The 13,065-nt window shown below is 40.6% G+C and overlaps 1 protein-coding gene across 2 annotated transcripts in view; it reads right to left on the bottom strand.

Moving 5' to 3' along the window:
• THADA (THADA armadillo repeat containing) overlaps window positions 1-13,065 on the bottom strand; it is a 930,763-nt gene that overhangs the window by 227,536 nt on the left and 690,162 nt on the right. For both annotated transcript variants that reach the window (XM_077485673.1, XM_077485674.1), the window contains exon 32: window positions 1,525-1,913. In XM_077485673.1, coding sequence (XP_077341799.1) covers window positions 1,525-1,913 — 389 coding nt within the window. The remainder of the gene's footprint in view (window positions 1-1,524; window positions 1,914-13,065) is intronic.

The following is a 13,065-nucleotide window of genomic DNA, read 5'->3' as shown; positions in this document are numbered from 1 at the left end:
TAGGGTTCAATATTGAGTTGGCTCACCCTTCGCAGCTCTAACAGCTTCAGCATTACTTTTTTCCAATTTTCAAAAGTGATTCCGCATTTTGCACAATGGATAGCCCGTTTACTTGAAGTGGACTTCCCTATGGGCATTTTTTGGCCAAAAAGAAGCCCCTGTTCCTAATAAGATTTACACCTTTTTAAAAAGGTGCATTTATCTTGATTCCGTCATGCAAAAATGGCTGGAGTGTTTTTCAGCGCTTGCTGCGCAGTTTGGAATCACTGCCTAAATTTATATGGATCCAAAATTATACCCTGTACTGTACTTTTTTTGTTGAAAAAGTGGTCCCACATCTTTTGCCTCTGTACATTATTTCTTACACACACACACACACACACACACATACATCTATATATATATTTATATATATATATATATATATATATTTCTTTTTTCAATTGTTGGTATTTTTTCGTTTATATAATAAAAAAAAAAAAAAAACCCAGAGGTGATCAAATACCCCCAAAAGAGATCTCCACTTTAGTTTGGGTACAGCTTTGCATGACCACGCAATTACCAGTTAAAGTAGTTTGGTGTAGCGTAGCAAAAAATGGCCTGGTCGGGGGGGGGGGGGGGGGTAAAACCTTCCAGAGCTGAAGTGGTTAAAGCGGAGTTCTACCCAAGACTGTAACTTTTGCTAAACTGCTTCCTCCACCCCCACCCTTAGGTGCCACATTTGGCACCTTTCAGGGGGAGGGGGAAACGGGTACCTGTTTTTGACAGGTACCCTTCCCCACTTCCAGGGGACTGTGCCGCGGTGCCGTCCCTCGAAAATTCAGCCCCCCTCCATCAAGCCAATTTGAAAGTGCATGCTCAGTAGGGAACAGGAAAGGCTTCAGTGCCGGTTTCCCTTATGACGAATGGCCGTGGCAGCACCCGACAGCTGATCAACATCGCAGGCTCCCTGGACAGGTAATTGTCCATATATTTTTTTTTTTCCCCAGGTGGAACACCGCTTTAAATGACTGTTTGGGCACCTGAACTCCTTCAACTCAATGAAGAAGGTGGACCTCTTTAAGCGTTAGTAAACCCATCAATTTAACAGTTTAAAAACAGTTAAAATTCCAGCACGTGTCAGGAATAAAACTGTCACATTGGTTGTGCTCTCAACCAAACTGTCAAACCATCCAATGTTTGGTGTCACAATTTAACACATGTGCAGAATCATGGCAGTTGAAGATTAAACAGAGACCAAGATGGCAGCTTCCTTGGCTGAAAACGATAGGAGGGTTTACTTCCACTTTAAGGTTCAAAATATTAGTATGAATAAAGTTTGCAGCACTCTTCTTTTATACAAGTGCACATTTGCAGCTGCAGTCACCTTACTAATTCCTCCCACAATCCCAATAGCAGAAACAGCTTCCACCCAGTTTGCCCCAATATGGTAGAAACTTATTTTAAAGTGAAAGGTGTGATTCGGTATTCTGTGTAAATTATTGGCACTAGGTAATTGGACAAAATATATGAATCAATGGTTACCTGGCACAGGCACTCCAAATTTTTTTCCTTGGTCATCATTTCAAACAGGGTCTTCTCTACAGCCGGAGAAAACAGTGATCCTTTCATCTCCCCATCGCTGGTCTTCATGCATCGCAGAACAAATTCTAGTGTCAATAAGCGAACTTCATACAATTCTGATACCAGCATCTTCTTCAATAGGGAAGAAGGGTTCAGGTCTCCAGTACAATACCCACGACCAACACATGAACCTCCAATCTGGTTCAACATAGATAATATCAGTCTAGAAGTGCTCTGCATGTACAGAACTAATCCAGGTACAGAGGCTGTGTGTTGGGAGCCTTCCAACAATTCACAATCTTCCATGACGCTGTGTACATCGGCCCAAAAACTGGATCCTTGTGATAACCCTGACCAGGAGTTAAAAAAAAAAAAATACAATTAATGATATTTATTTACTGGTGGAAAACAAGCAACATTCTTAAAACATGTTTTCAGTGTACCTGGAAATTTAAGGTATACGTACACCCAATCTCTAAAATCTCAATTTCAAGTTTTAACATGTGAATGCAACTTAGAAAGGCATTTTGATATTTTTACATCAGCTGTTTTTCCTAATACGGTAGTCTATAAAAAAGCCATTTACTAAACACATTGCTTCAGCAAACTCAATGTCATTCAGTTACATCTTAATTGTGGCATATAACACCCTCAGTAGTGTGTCAGAGATGCCCATTTCCCTATGTGGTCTTTTAAAACAAAAACAAAAAACCCCTCTAAGAAATGCTAATAAACACTAAAAAAAACGATTGCAAAAATGTTGAACGCTTACTGCAAAGCTATAATGTTATTTTAACATGTATCATGTATTATATAGATATATATGTAACATGTATTATATAGATATGTAAAAGATAACATTCAAGTAAGTCTACATAACCAACAGTGACCAAAGCCTGGTACACCCAATTAGAAAAATACCGCTTTCAAAGCGATCCTATGATAATCTAATCATTAGTACAGAGCTTTCGAGAGTCAATCTGGACAGTTAATCTGACATTATCCAAAAGGACAAAACGAAAAAAAAAAAATTCTTGTATGAGACCAGATCATATAATTTTTTTTTAAATCAGTACAGTTTTCATCTGAAAATAGAATACAAATACACTACAACAGCCCCCAAATTTTCCACTTGCATACTCGCATTTTGCAAGTGGAAAATGAGGGCTGTCGAGCGTGGGCTGCCTTGGTGGAGGGGGGGGGGGCGAGCACTTCCAGCAAGCGGGGTTGAATGGGAGCCATTCTCCCAGCCAGGGTAAGAGAGGAGAGGAAGAGTTGAGCTGGCTGATCAGAGAGCAGAGATTGCCCGCTGTAGCAGCTTTCATTGACGGGCACAGGTGAGGCTGTACTGAAGGGCCCAGGAGAGGCTGTACTGATGAGCACAAGTGAGACTGTACAGACGGGCACAGGTGAGGCTCTACTGACAGGCACAAGTAAGACTATATTGATGGGCACTGGTGAGGCTGTGCTAAGGGGCACTGATGAAGTTGTTTATTTTTTTTTTATAACTTAATTCTGCATAAAACATTTGAGTGTCATTTCATAGATAGAGATAATTTATGAGGGCGTGTTTAGGGGAAGGGCATGGTTCGGTGGGGCAACTGGCGAAAAAAAAACAAAAAACAGAAGATCATTTGTTCTATAATCTCATTGTGTGTACCAGGCTTGAAGTGGATGTAAACCCTATTCATTGCATTTGTGCTCTCTCCAAAGCCCTAAGTCCCGTGGCTTTCTGCTGCTTAGTTCTTCTGTTATCAGCACGATAACTTCTGACATGTTCTCTGTCAACTGTGATAAAACCAGGCTGAAATTTGTGTTGGGGGAGGTTGCTATAAATAGATTGGCAAAGAGCTGGTCAATTCACAGCACAGCTCTGCGAGTCTCTGCCTATGAGAAGAGGTGGGTGTGTGCCTTTCCTCCAATCAGCTGTCTCACAGTGTATGGCAGGACTCCCCTCCCCCTGCTAAAACAGGAAGAGACAATTCTAACAAGACGTGCACATTCTAAACAGTATACAGGTATACTCTGCTATACGGACACTCACTTTACTTACACTCGCGAGTATGGACATACCCGCGAGTGTACATAAAGTGCCTCACAAGTACAAACATTCCCGCGCCATGCAGCCGCAGTAGAAGGAACTACTGTTCCAGTGTTCTCTTCCTGTATCCTGGCCGCTGCCCCACCTTCGGTGAAATCACATCCGCTCGGTGGTTCTTCCGGCTTCCCTGCCAGCTACAGAATGCCATTCAGCCTCTCCATAGCACTGTCCTCTGTGCACAGCACAATGTCCAGGATTGGATTGGAGCGCCCCCCCCCCTTGCATCAGGTGAGCCTAATAACATGTGAGTGTTCCCTTGGCACCCCCACTACAGCCTAGAAATGAAAAAAAGGTATTGCTTCACTTTAAGTACATTTTTGTTTTACATACATGCTCTGGTCCCATTGTGTACTTAAAAGTGGGGTATGCCTGTATAAGGCTGAAGAAAGCAGATATAAATGTAAAATGTATGTAGAGAGATTTGTTTCACCTCGTGATCATCTGAGGCTGTTCCCTTCATTGGGTATATGTGAGAGTTTACATCCACTTTAAGATTGGCTAAGAAGCCTATACTTCCATAGTATTAGAAATTCAGAAACCACACCTGTGTGTGTGTGTAGTAACACACATTGGTATCATGTGACCAACAATGTGGTACTTTGTCACCAGACCATTCATTTCAACAACATTCTTGTTTGTGATTTACCTATAAAAGCTTCCCTTGTGTAGACATTAAAACGGCCTAAGACTACTGCTGGGTGCCGCCATTTTGAATGTGATGTCAAACATCCAAGCAGACTCTGCAGAGCTGTTACTCATGTGACAATCTATAGCAGCCTTCCTCAACCTTTCCAACACAGAGGAACCCTTGAAAAAAACTTTCCAATCTCAGGGAACCCCTGCTAAAAACCTTTGATACATTAGTGTGATAATCACTGGGAATAATGAACCTTACACTTGTGGTTATTGGGAAGAATTAACCCCTTACAGATAGCTAAAAAGATCAATGGTGTCAGTGGGAACTTATCTAAGAGGCAGACATATCTAATTGCTTGAGGAAACCCTAGCAACCTCTGGAGGAACCCTAGGGTTCCATAAGATTTGGGTTGAGAAACCCTGCTTTATAGTATTCCTTTTCACTTCTACCCTGGTAGCTACAAAAAGTTTATGTAAGAAGGGAAGGTGAGGGGTGGAGGAGCTTGGAGACAATAATTGGACACCTCCAAAAAATTAGAAGGCTCTGAACCATCTTCGACTCCATGTCCAAAGCTTGCTGTCTTAACCTTCACAACATCTCCAAAATGGTCCTCTTTCTAAGCAATGACACCACAAAACTCCTAGTTTACTCCCTGGTCATTCCTCGCCTTGCAAAAAGTAAAAAACGGCTGCACACCAAGATAATGAATATGAGTCCTTTATTCATAAAACAAAGTGACACGCCACAGGAAAACAGCAATCAAGGCAGACGCGTTTCACACAGAATCATGTGCTTAATAATTTCTTGCCTTGACTAATGCAACTCCCTTCTCATTGGAATTATGTTTCCATAGGCTATCCCCCTTCAGTCCATTATGGATGCTGCCACCAGCTCATCCCCCTTACCAACCGCTCAGTGTCTGCTACTCCTCTCTGTCAATCCCTCCACTGGCTTCTGCTCATCCAACAAATTAAATTCAAAATACTAACAACTTACAAAGCCATCCACAACTCTGCCCCCAACTACATCACTAATCTGGTCTCAAAATACCAACCAAATTGTTCTCTTCATTCATTCCAAGACCTCCTGCTCTCTAGCTCCCTTGTCACCTTCTCCCATGCTCAACTCCAGGACTTTTCCAAGTTTCTCCCATCCTATGGAACTTCTTATCCCTATCTGTCTGATTATCTCCTACTCTTCAGAGAAGCCTATTCCGCCCACACCCATCAGCTGAACTTGCATTTTCTCTATCAGATTATCCCCCACAGTTATTAACTTTTTTATGACTTGACCCTCCCTCCTCATGTTGAAAAAGCTGTGTAAACTGTTGGCACAATATAAATCCTGCATAATAATAATAAAAAAGGCAATGGCATGCAAGGAGGGAGTAGCCTGTGCTAGGAATTGACCATTCCTGGAATTGTCTAATTCATTAGCAAGTCCTAAAGCACATTGCAAGTAATTACAAATTTGTTTAGGGAGAAACCTATCCGCCCATGCTGCTTAGAAACTAAAGGACACATTTAACAGGGTCAAGGGCTATCTGCACTTGGTCCCCTGGGAAGTTGAATGATGGTAAACCTTTTTTAACCTGTTCACGGTGACAGTATTTAAATATTCCAAAAGAATATAGTGCTGCGCTCCCAAGATAAAGTGAAGCAATGGGAGAGTGAAAAAACAAAGAAACTCATCCCACAAAATTAATATATGTGACCTTGTGACACATGGTCTAATCAAATACACTAGGGACTAGCCCAAAAATAAAATGCTCATATATATATATATATATATATATATATATAAAAACAAACAAGTCAGATATATATCAACATATTGGTGAAGTGCCCAAACAGCAAATGTTATACGTGATGTAGTCCAATATAGAGGGGACTAACCCCAAGCTAAAGTGCTCAAGTGTATATATCTAAAATCACATAGATCAAATGTATATAGATGTATACATAAAACAATTAATCCATGAACAGCAAAGTGTCATGCGTGATGAGATCTAAAAACGGCGGTCAAACACATTAAAGTGCTAAGTGCATATGATGAACAAAACCAAAAAAACAACAAAATAGTCCAAAAAAGTGAATATTGCAGTGAAAATATCAGATGCAATAATAAAGTGACTTGGTGCTTGCAAAGTGCAAAAAACTCTTTCTCCACTTCAGTGATTCCACGTGTTACTAGGCACACCAGGTAATTACCTCACCGCTGTAAGGTATACAGTGTAGATGTAGCCCTTTCAGAGACACTCAGGGAATCAGGAGGGGGACTTCAAATACCCATACTGTTATCACCGTCCATATAATTGCTCCGTAGATGGATTCAATTGATGCTCAAGAGATAGATATGAATGCAACCATAGTGTAGTAAATTTTAAAACCAAAGATTTATTTAACGGTTAAAAACTACTCACAAATAGCAAGGGCGAGTCATACAGTAAGGCAGACTACGAGCGAACCGCTCGGGTGTAGGCGTCACTTCTGGTCTCCGTATCCTACGCGTTACGTCACTTCCCGTGACTTCAACTGGGATGTTAGAGTGGTTAACGGAAGCGACATTAAGAGCACTGTGCGGGAGCGGCTCCGCCTTGTATTCAGATGTGGACACTACCCATGTAAACTGGAACAGCGGGACATAAAGAAAAAAGGAAGGGAGGGAGGGGGCTAATAACCAAATAAAAAACACTGATAACAAACAATAAGAAAAAAGGAGATAATCATTACGGGGCACGTGTTTGTTATGCAATCGGCATCTCCCCATGTTAAATTGAGGAAATTAAGGGAGTGGGATGGGGGTTGTAAAAAAAAAAAAAAAATGAGTGGGGAGCGAAGAGAGGAGAAGGCAAGGGGAAGAGAGGGAAGCTTTAAAAATTACTAATAAAACAATTCAGATCAAATTCGACATTAAGTCCTCTAGGGGCAAATGTGTCGAGGGAAAATATCCATTTAGATTCGATCTGGCTAAGCGTCCTAACTTTATGTCCCCCTCTCCAGTGTTTAATATACGATACAATACCCCAAAATTTTAAATCACGGGGGTCCTTCTTGTGATGTGTAGCAAAGTGTTTAGAGATGCTGTGTTTGTCGAATCCCTTTATAATGTTTTGCACATGTTCCTTGAGTCGTACCCTCAAAGGCCTTTTTGTTCGACCTACATACTGTAGGCCGCAACTACACTCTAGCACATATACAGGCCCTTGTGTATTGCAACATATAAAGTCTCTGATCTCGTGTGTGTTGCCTGTGCTGGTAGATGAGAACTGAAACACTTTATTAGGTTTGCTTGTTCTCGTACAGGCAAAACACCGCTTGCAGGGGAAAAAACCTTTTCCTGTAAAAAACGTAAAGTTCTTCGTTGGTGGATCTGGGATATTCTATCCCTCAATGTAGTGGCACGTCTATATATAAATTTTGGCGTTGGTGGCAAGACATTCTGCAGATCCTTGTCGTTTAACAAGATATGCCAGTGTCTTTTGATGAACTTTTCCACATTTTTATATTGGATGTTGAAATCTAAGATAATAGCCCCCTCATTTGATCTTATGCTGCTTTTATCTTGTCTAATTTTATCCTTGATCAAATCTTGACGGTTCATCTTCCCAACTTCAGTATTTTTTCATCAATAAGATCCTTCTCATAGCCTTTTTCTTGGAATCTTTGTCCCATAAACCTAGCTTGTTCCAATATGTTTGTTTAAATTTGTTCCAATATGTTTGTCCTTGTTTAAATATTCGTTCTCCGCTTGAAGGGGCTATACTGCAGGCATCTCCCTGGTATTTTTTTTTTTACAGCCAGTGGTTGGCTTTTTAGTGATAACAACCGATGCAGCTAAAATCCGTTCGGCTATTATCCTAAAGGAGCAGAAGGGGATATCCACCCCCCTCTTGTCATTCTTCCCGGGCCTCCCGAGCCACCATTTGGCGCATCCACCGCCTAGGCTGAGACCCGCACAAAGCCGGATTCGGCTTCGATCGGGTTTCCAGTGTTAAATCACTTGTGCTTTACTCAGCTGCCAATGGCGTCCATTAAAAAAAAAAACATTACAGTATTCAGAAATGCCTATTTTGGTGATCTGAATATTTTTAAGTGCAAAGGAGGGATTTGGGGTCTTATAGACCCCAGATCCCTCCTTAAAGAGTACCTGTCATCACCTATTACTGTCACAAGGGATGTTTACTTTTTTTTTAAAAGGGACGATGTTAAAAAAAGAAATAAATAAATAAGAAAGAATATATATTTTTTAAGACGCCCCCGCGCAGCAAAGAAAACGCATGCATAAGTCGAGCCCGCAAATGTAAACGGTATTCAAACCACAAATGTGAGGTATCGCTGCGATCGTCAGAGTGAGAGCAATAATTCTAGTAAAAGACCTCCTCTGTAACTCTAACCTGGAAAGCATTACATTTTTTTAAAGCGTCACCCAAGAAGATTTTTTTAAATACCGTAGTTTGTCTCCATTCCACGGGTGTGCGCAATTTCAAAGCATGACATGTTAGGTATCTATTTACTTGGCGCAACATCATCTTTCACATTAAAAAAAATTGGATCAACTTTACTGTTTTGTCTTTTTTCGAAAAAAAAAAAATGCATTTGAATCTGCGCAAATACCGCATGACATAAAAAAACTGCAACAGTCGCCATCGTATGCTCCAGGGTCTCTGCTAAAAATAAATAATACTAAATAAAAAAAATGTATATATATATATATATATATATATATATATATATATATATATATATTTGGGCGTGCTAAGTAATTTTCTAGTAAAAAATACGAACTTTAACTTGTAAGCAACAAATGTCAGAAATCAGCTTAGGCATGAAGGGTTCATGACAGCTCTAATGAGCAGGGCCCTCTGATTCCTCTTGTACCAAGTTGTAATGTAACTGTAATGTCTGCCCTCATGTTGTAAAGCGCTGAGCAAACTGTTGGCGCTATATAAAACCTGTATAATAATAATAATAAGAAAAAAATGAATGCTAAATTTTGCTCCATGATAGTGCAGTACAATCAAAAGTTTTTTCTTGATTTATGTTACTATTCCTCTCCAAATCAAAACTTTCTGGATACCTGGCTCACAGATAAAGACACCTATACCTACATATTACAAAATACATTGCGTCCCTCAGACTGATAAAAATAGCTATTTATAATTCCTATGCAAACACACAAACCGAATATGGTCCACGTTAATAGCTCCTGATCGTAGACTTTATTTTTCTGAGAAATGATGCACAGAGAAAGCCTGTGTAATTGGGCATGCTGCAAACACTAAACATTCATTCCAGTCTTGTTGTGTTTTGAATAAATGAGCTTTTTTCAAGGAAACAGAATCCTCAGGAATTTATTGGCGTCCTGTTGTCTTTATCCAAACACTATAAAACCATAAAAGTGTCCAGTACTTCAGACACCAGCCTGTGCCACATGCTGTATATCAACTCCACATTCATCAGGCAGGGAAGACAAGATGGAGGAGAGGCAAGGTAATCCAATGCTCACCCTGTGTTCTGTATACACAGTGCTAATTCCCATTCTTGATAAGGGAGGAGGAGTGTTGTGTGGGTTTAGGATACACACACGCAATAAATGTGCCTAAAGCGTAAGTTAGGACAAAATATAAAAGAAAAAACAGATATGCAGGACATCTCTGCACTCCATGAATATTTCTCCCTATTTTATCCCTTTAACTATGTACAGTGCTAAGTATTTATACCCCTTGACATTTTCCTCATTTTGTCATGTTACAACTAAAAACGTAAATGTATTTTATTGGGATTTTATGTGATAAACTAATACAAAGTGGGACATAATTGTGAAGTGGAAGGAAAATGATAAATGGTTTTCAAATTTTTTACAAATAAATATGTGAAAAGTGTGGGGTGTATTTGTATAGCGCCCCTCTGAGTCAATACTTTGTAGAACCGCCTTTCACTGTAATTACAGCTGCAAGTCTTTTTGGGGATGTCTCTACCAGCTTTGCACATCTAGAGAGTGAAATTTTTGCCCATTCTTTGCAAAATAGCTCAAGCTCTGTCAGGTTGGATGGAGAGCGTCTGTGAATAGCAATTTTCAAACCTTGCCACAGATTCTCAATTGAATTTAGGTCTGGACTTTGACTGGGCCATTCTAACACATGAACATGCTTTAATCTAAACCATTACATTGTAGCTCTGACTGTATAATTAGGGTTGTTGCCCTGCTGGAAGGTGAACCTCCCTCCCAGTCTCAAGTCTTTAGCAGACTAAGGCCGCGTACACACGGGCGGACTGTTCGCCCAACTTTGTCCGCTGAACAGTGTTTGGGCGGACAGTCCGCTCGTGTGTGGGCTTTCAGCGGACAGTTTCAGCGGACAGTTTGACGGACAAGGTTTTTCGGAATTTCCGAAAAACTGTCTGCTGAAACCTTGTTTGAGCGAACAGTCCGCCCGTGTGTAGGCTTGTTCGTCAAACAAAGTTGCGCGCATGCTGAGAAAGGATTTTCACGCCGAAAGCTATAATGCAGTGTATAGGACGTCGTATTTTTCGTCCCGTCGTACGTGCCATTCACGTCATCGCGCACGGTTTCAGCAAACTGTTCGTCCGTCGTGTGTGGCCATGTCCGTCCATGCTAAGTTTGAGCGGACTGTTTGCCGAAACTGTTTGACGGATAAAGTTGGGCGAACAGTCCGCGCGTGTGTACGCGGCCTAACAGTTTTTCTTCTAAGATTGCCCTGTATTTGGCTCCATCCATCTTTCCATCAACTCGGACCAACTTCTCTGTCCCTGTTGAAGAAAAGCATCCCCACAACATGATGTTGCCACCACCATGTTTCACGGTGGAGATAATGTATTCAGGGTGATGTACAGTGTTAGTTTTCCGCCACACATAGCATTTCAAATTTTAGGCTAAAAAGTAACATTTTGGTCTCATCTGACCAGAGCACCTTTTTCCACATGTTCGCTGTGTCCTAGACATGGCTGCCTGAAAAAACTGCAAACTGGACTTCTTATGGCTTTCTTTCAATAATGGCTTTCTTCTTGTCACTCTTCCATAAAAGGTCAGATTTGTGGAGTGCACGAGTAATAGTTGTCCTGTGGACAGATTCTCCCACCTGAGATGTGGATCTCTGCAGCTCCTCCAGAGTTACCATGGGCCTCTTGACTGCTTCTCTGATTAATGCTCTCCTTGCTCATCTTGTCAGTTTAGATTGACTTGGACTTTAGAGGGACTTGGTAGGTTTGCAGTTCTCTTTCTCAGTACTCTTTCCATTTTCGGATGATGGATTGAACAGTGCTCCGTCGGACGTTCAAAGCTTTGGAATTTTTTTTTTTTTTTATAACCTAACCCAGCTTTAAACTTCTCCACAACTTTATGCCTGACCTGTCCGGTGTGTTCCTTGGCCTTCATGACACACTGTTTGTTCACTAAGGTTCTCTAACAAACCCCGGAGGGCTTCACAGAACCACTGTATTTATACTGTCATTAAATTACACACAGGTGGACTTTATTTACTAATTAAGTGACTTCTGAAGGCAATTGGTTCCACTAGATTTTAGTTAGGGGTATCAGAGTAAAGAATGCAGGCCACACTTTTCACATATTTAAATGTAAACAATGTTGAAAACCATTTTTTGGGTGTAATATGACAAAATTTCAAGGGGTATGAATACATTTTCATGACACTGCATATGAGCACAGGCAAGTCAAAGCTGAACTCTAAGCTAGTGGGTAAACCTAGTGTATTTGTGAGTGGTCTTACCTGACAAATGACCTCTAATTCTGTCCTACAATGCCTGATGCCACTCTGTGGACTATACATAGCCTGGTCCTGCACCTGACCCCCTTTCCCCCGACATCCTGCAACCACATATTGCAAGAGCAGCAGACCAATGATAAAGTCATACCTGTAATCTTCCCTCCTGTATGTTGTCGTTACATGGGTGTGACACCAAGAGAGAGCCAAGTACTTCTGCCAAAACCTTTATTTTTTTTAGTAAGCCCATGAATCTGTTTTTGTATTTGCTGGAGTTCAGAGACAGCAATGGACAAACGTCCTCACAATACTTTGTCTCTGCACTCCCTCTGCCCATTACAGATACTGTGAAGTCCTGGCAGCACTACTTGTGATGGATTCTTGAGGTTTGTAAGGGGATGACTGGTTCTCTTTAATGTTGCATAACAAACATATCCATGAGAGAATAATGCTTGAGGAATCCTTTCAACACACGTGGGAAGTATGGACTGTGCTGTTAAGGAATGTTCTCTTTAGAAGTTTCTCGTTCACAGTAAAATTGTGATACAGTCGCATGCAATCAGTTCCAGTCATTAAGGTAAAGATTAGCTCATACGATTTAGAATTATGTAAGCCTAATCCCTTTCTGTAAATAAAATATATGTATCAAAACATACATTGATGATTTTGACATTATCAGCTCAAGACAATTTAGGCGCCATTAAAATACTTATCTTTTTGATAAAAAACAAAACAAAAAACTTTTCTATAGAGGCTTAGCTACAAACCTTTGGTCCCTGAGTACTCAAGCTTTATGAAATTGGAAGTGGAAATTGTACTAAAACCTTTTTTCTTTGTTTTGGAAAGAGCAGAAAAAGACTTTTGTTAATTTTTTTGTGGTCTGTGTTCCAATTGGAAAGGATTTTCCTCACTTTTTGGTGCCCACCAAAGAAAAAAGCAATGTGACATTTTTGCAGAGAGGCTAGGATTCTGTCAGGCATCATTTCCTGTCCTATTAGAGTCAACAGGAACTAAGATTCTGTC

This window comes from Lithobates pipiens, unplaced genomic scaffold (genome assembly GCF_037356315.1).
Source record: "Lithobates pipiens isolate NorthernLeopardFrog02 unplaced genomic scaffold, aLitPip1_a1.2 Scaffold_18, whole genome shotgun sequence".
Classification (NCBI taxonomy): Eukaryota; Metazoa; Chordata; class Amphibia; order Anura; family Ranidae; genus Lithobates; species Lithobates pipiens.
The sequence above is the reverse complement of the archived record's forward strand: the minus strand, read 5'-3'. Positions and strand labels throughout refer to the sequence as shown.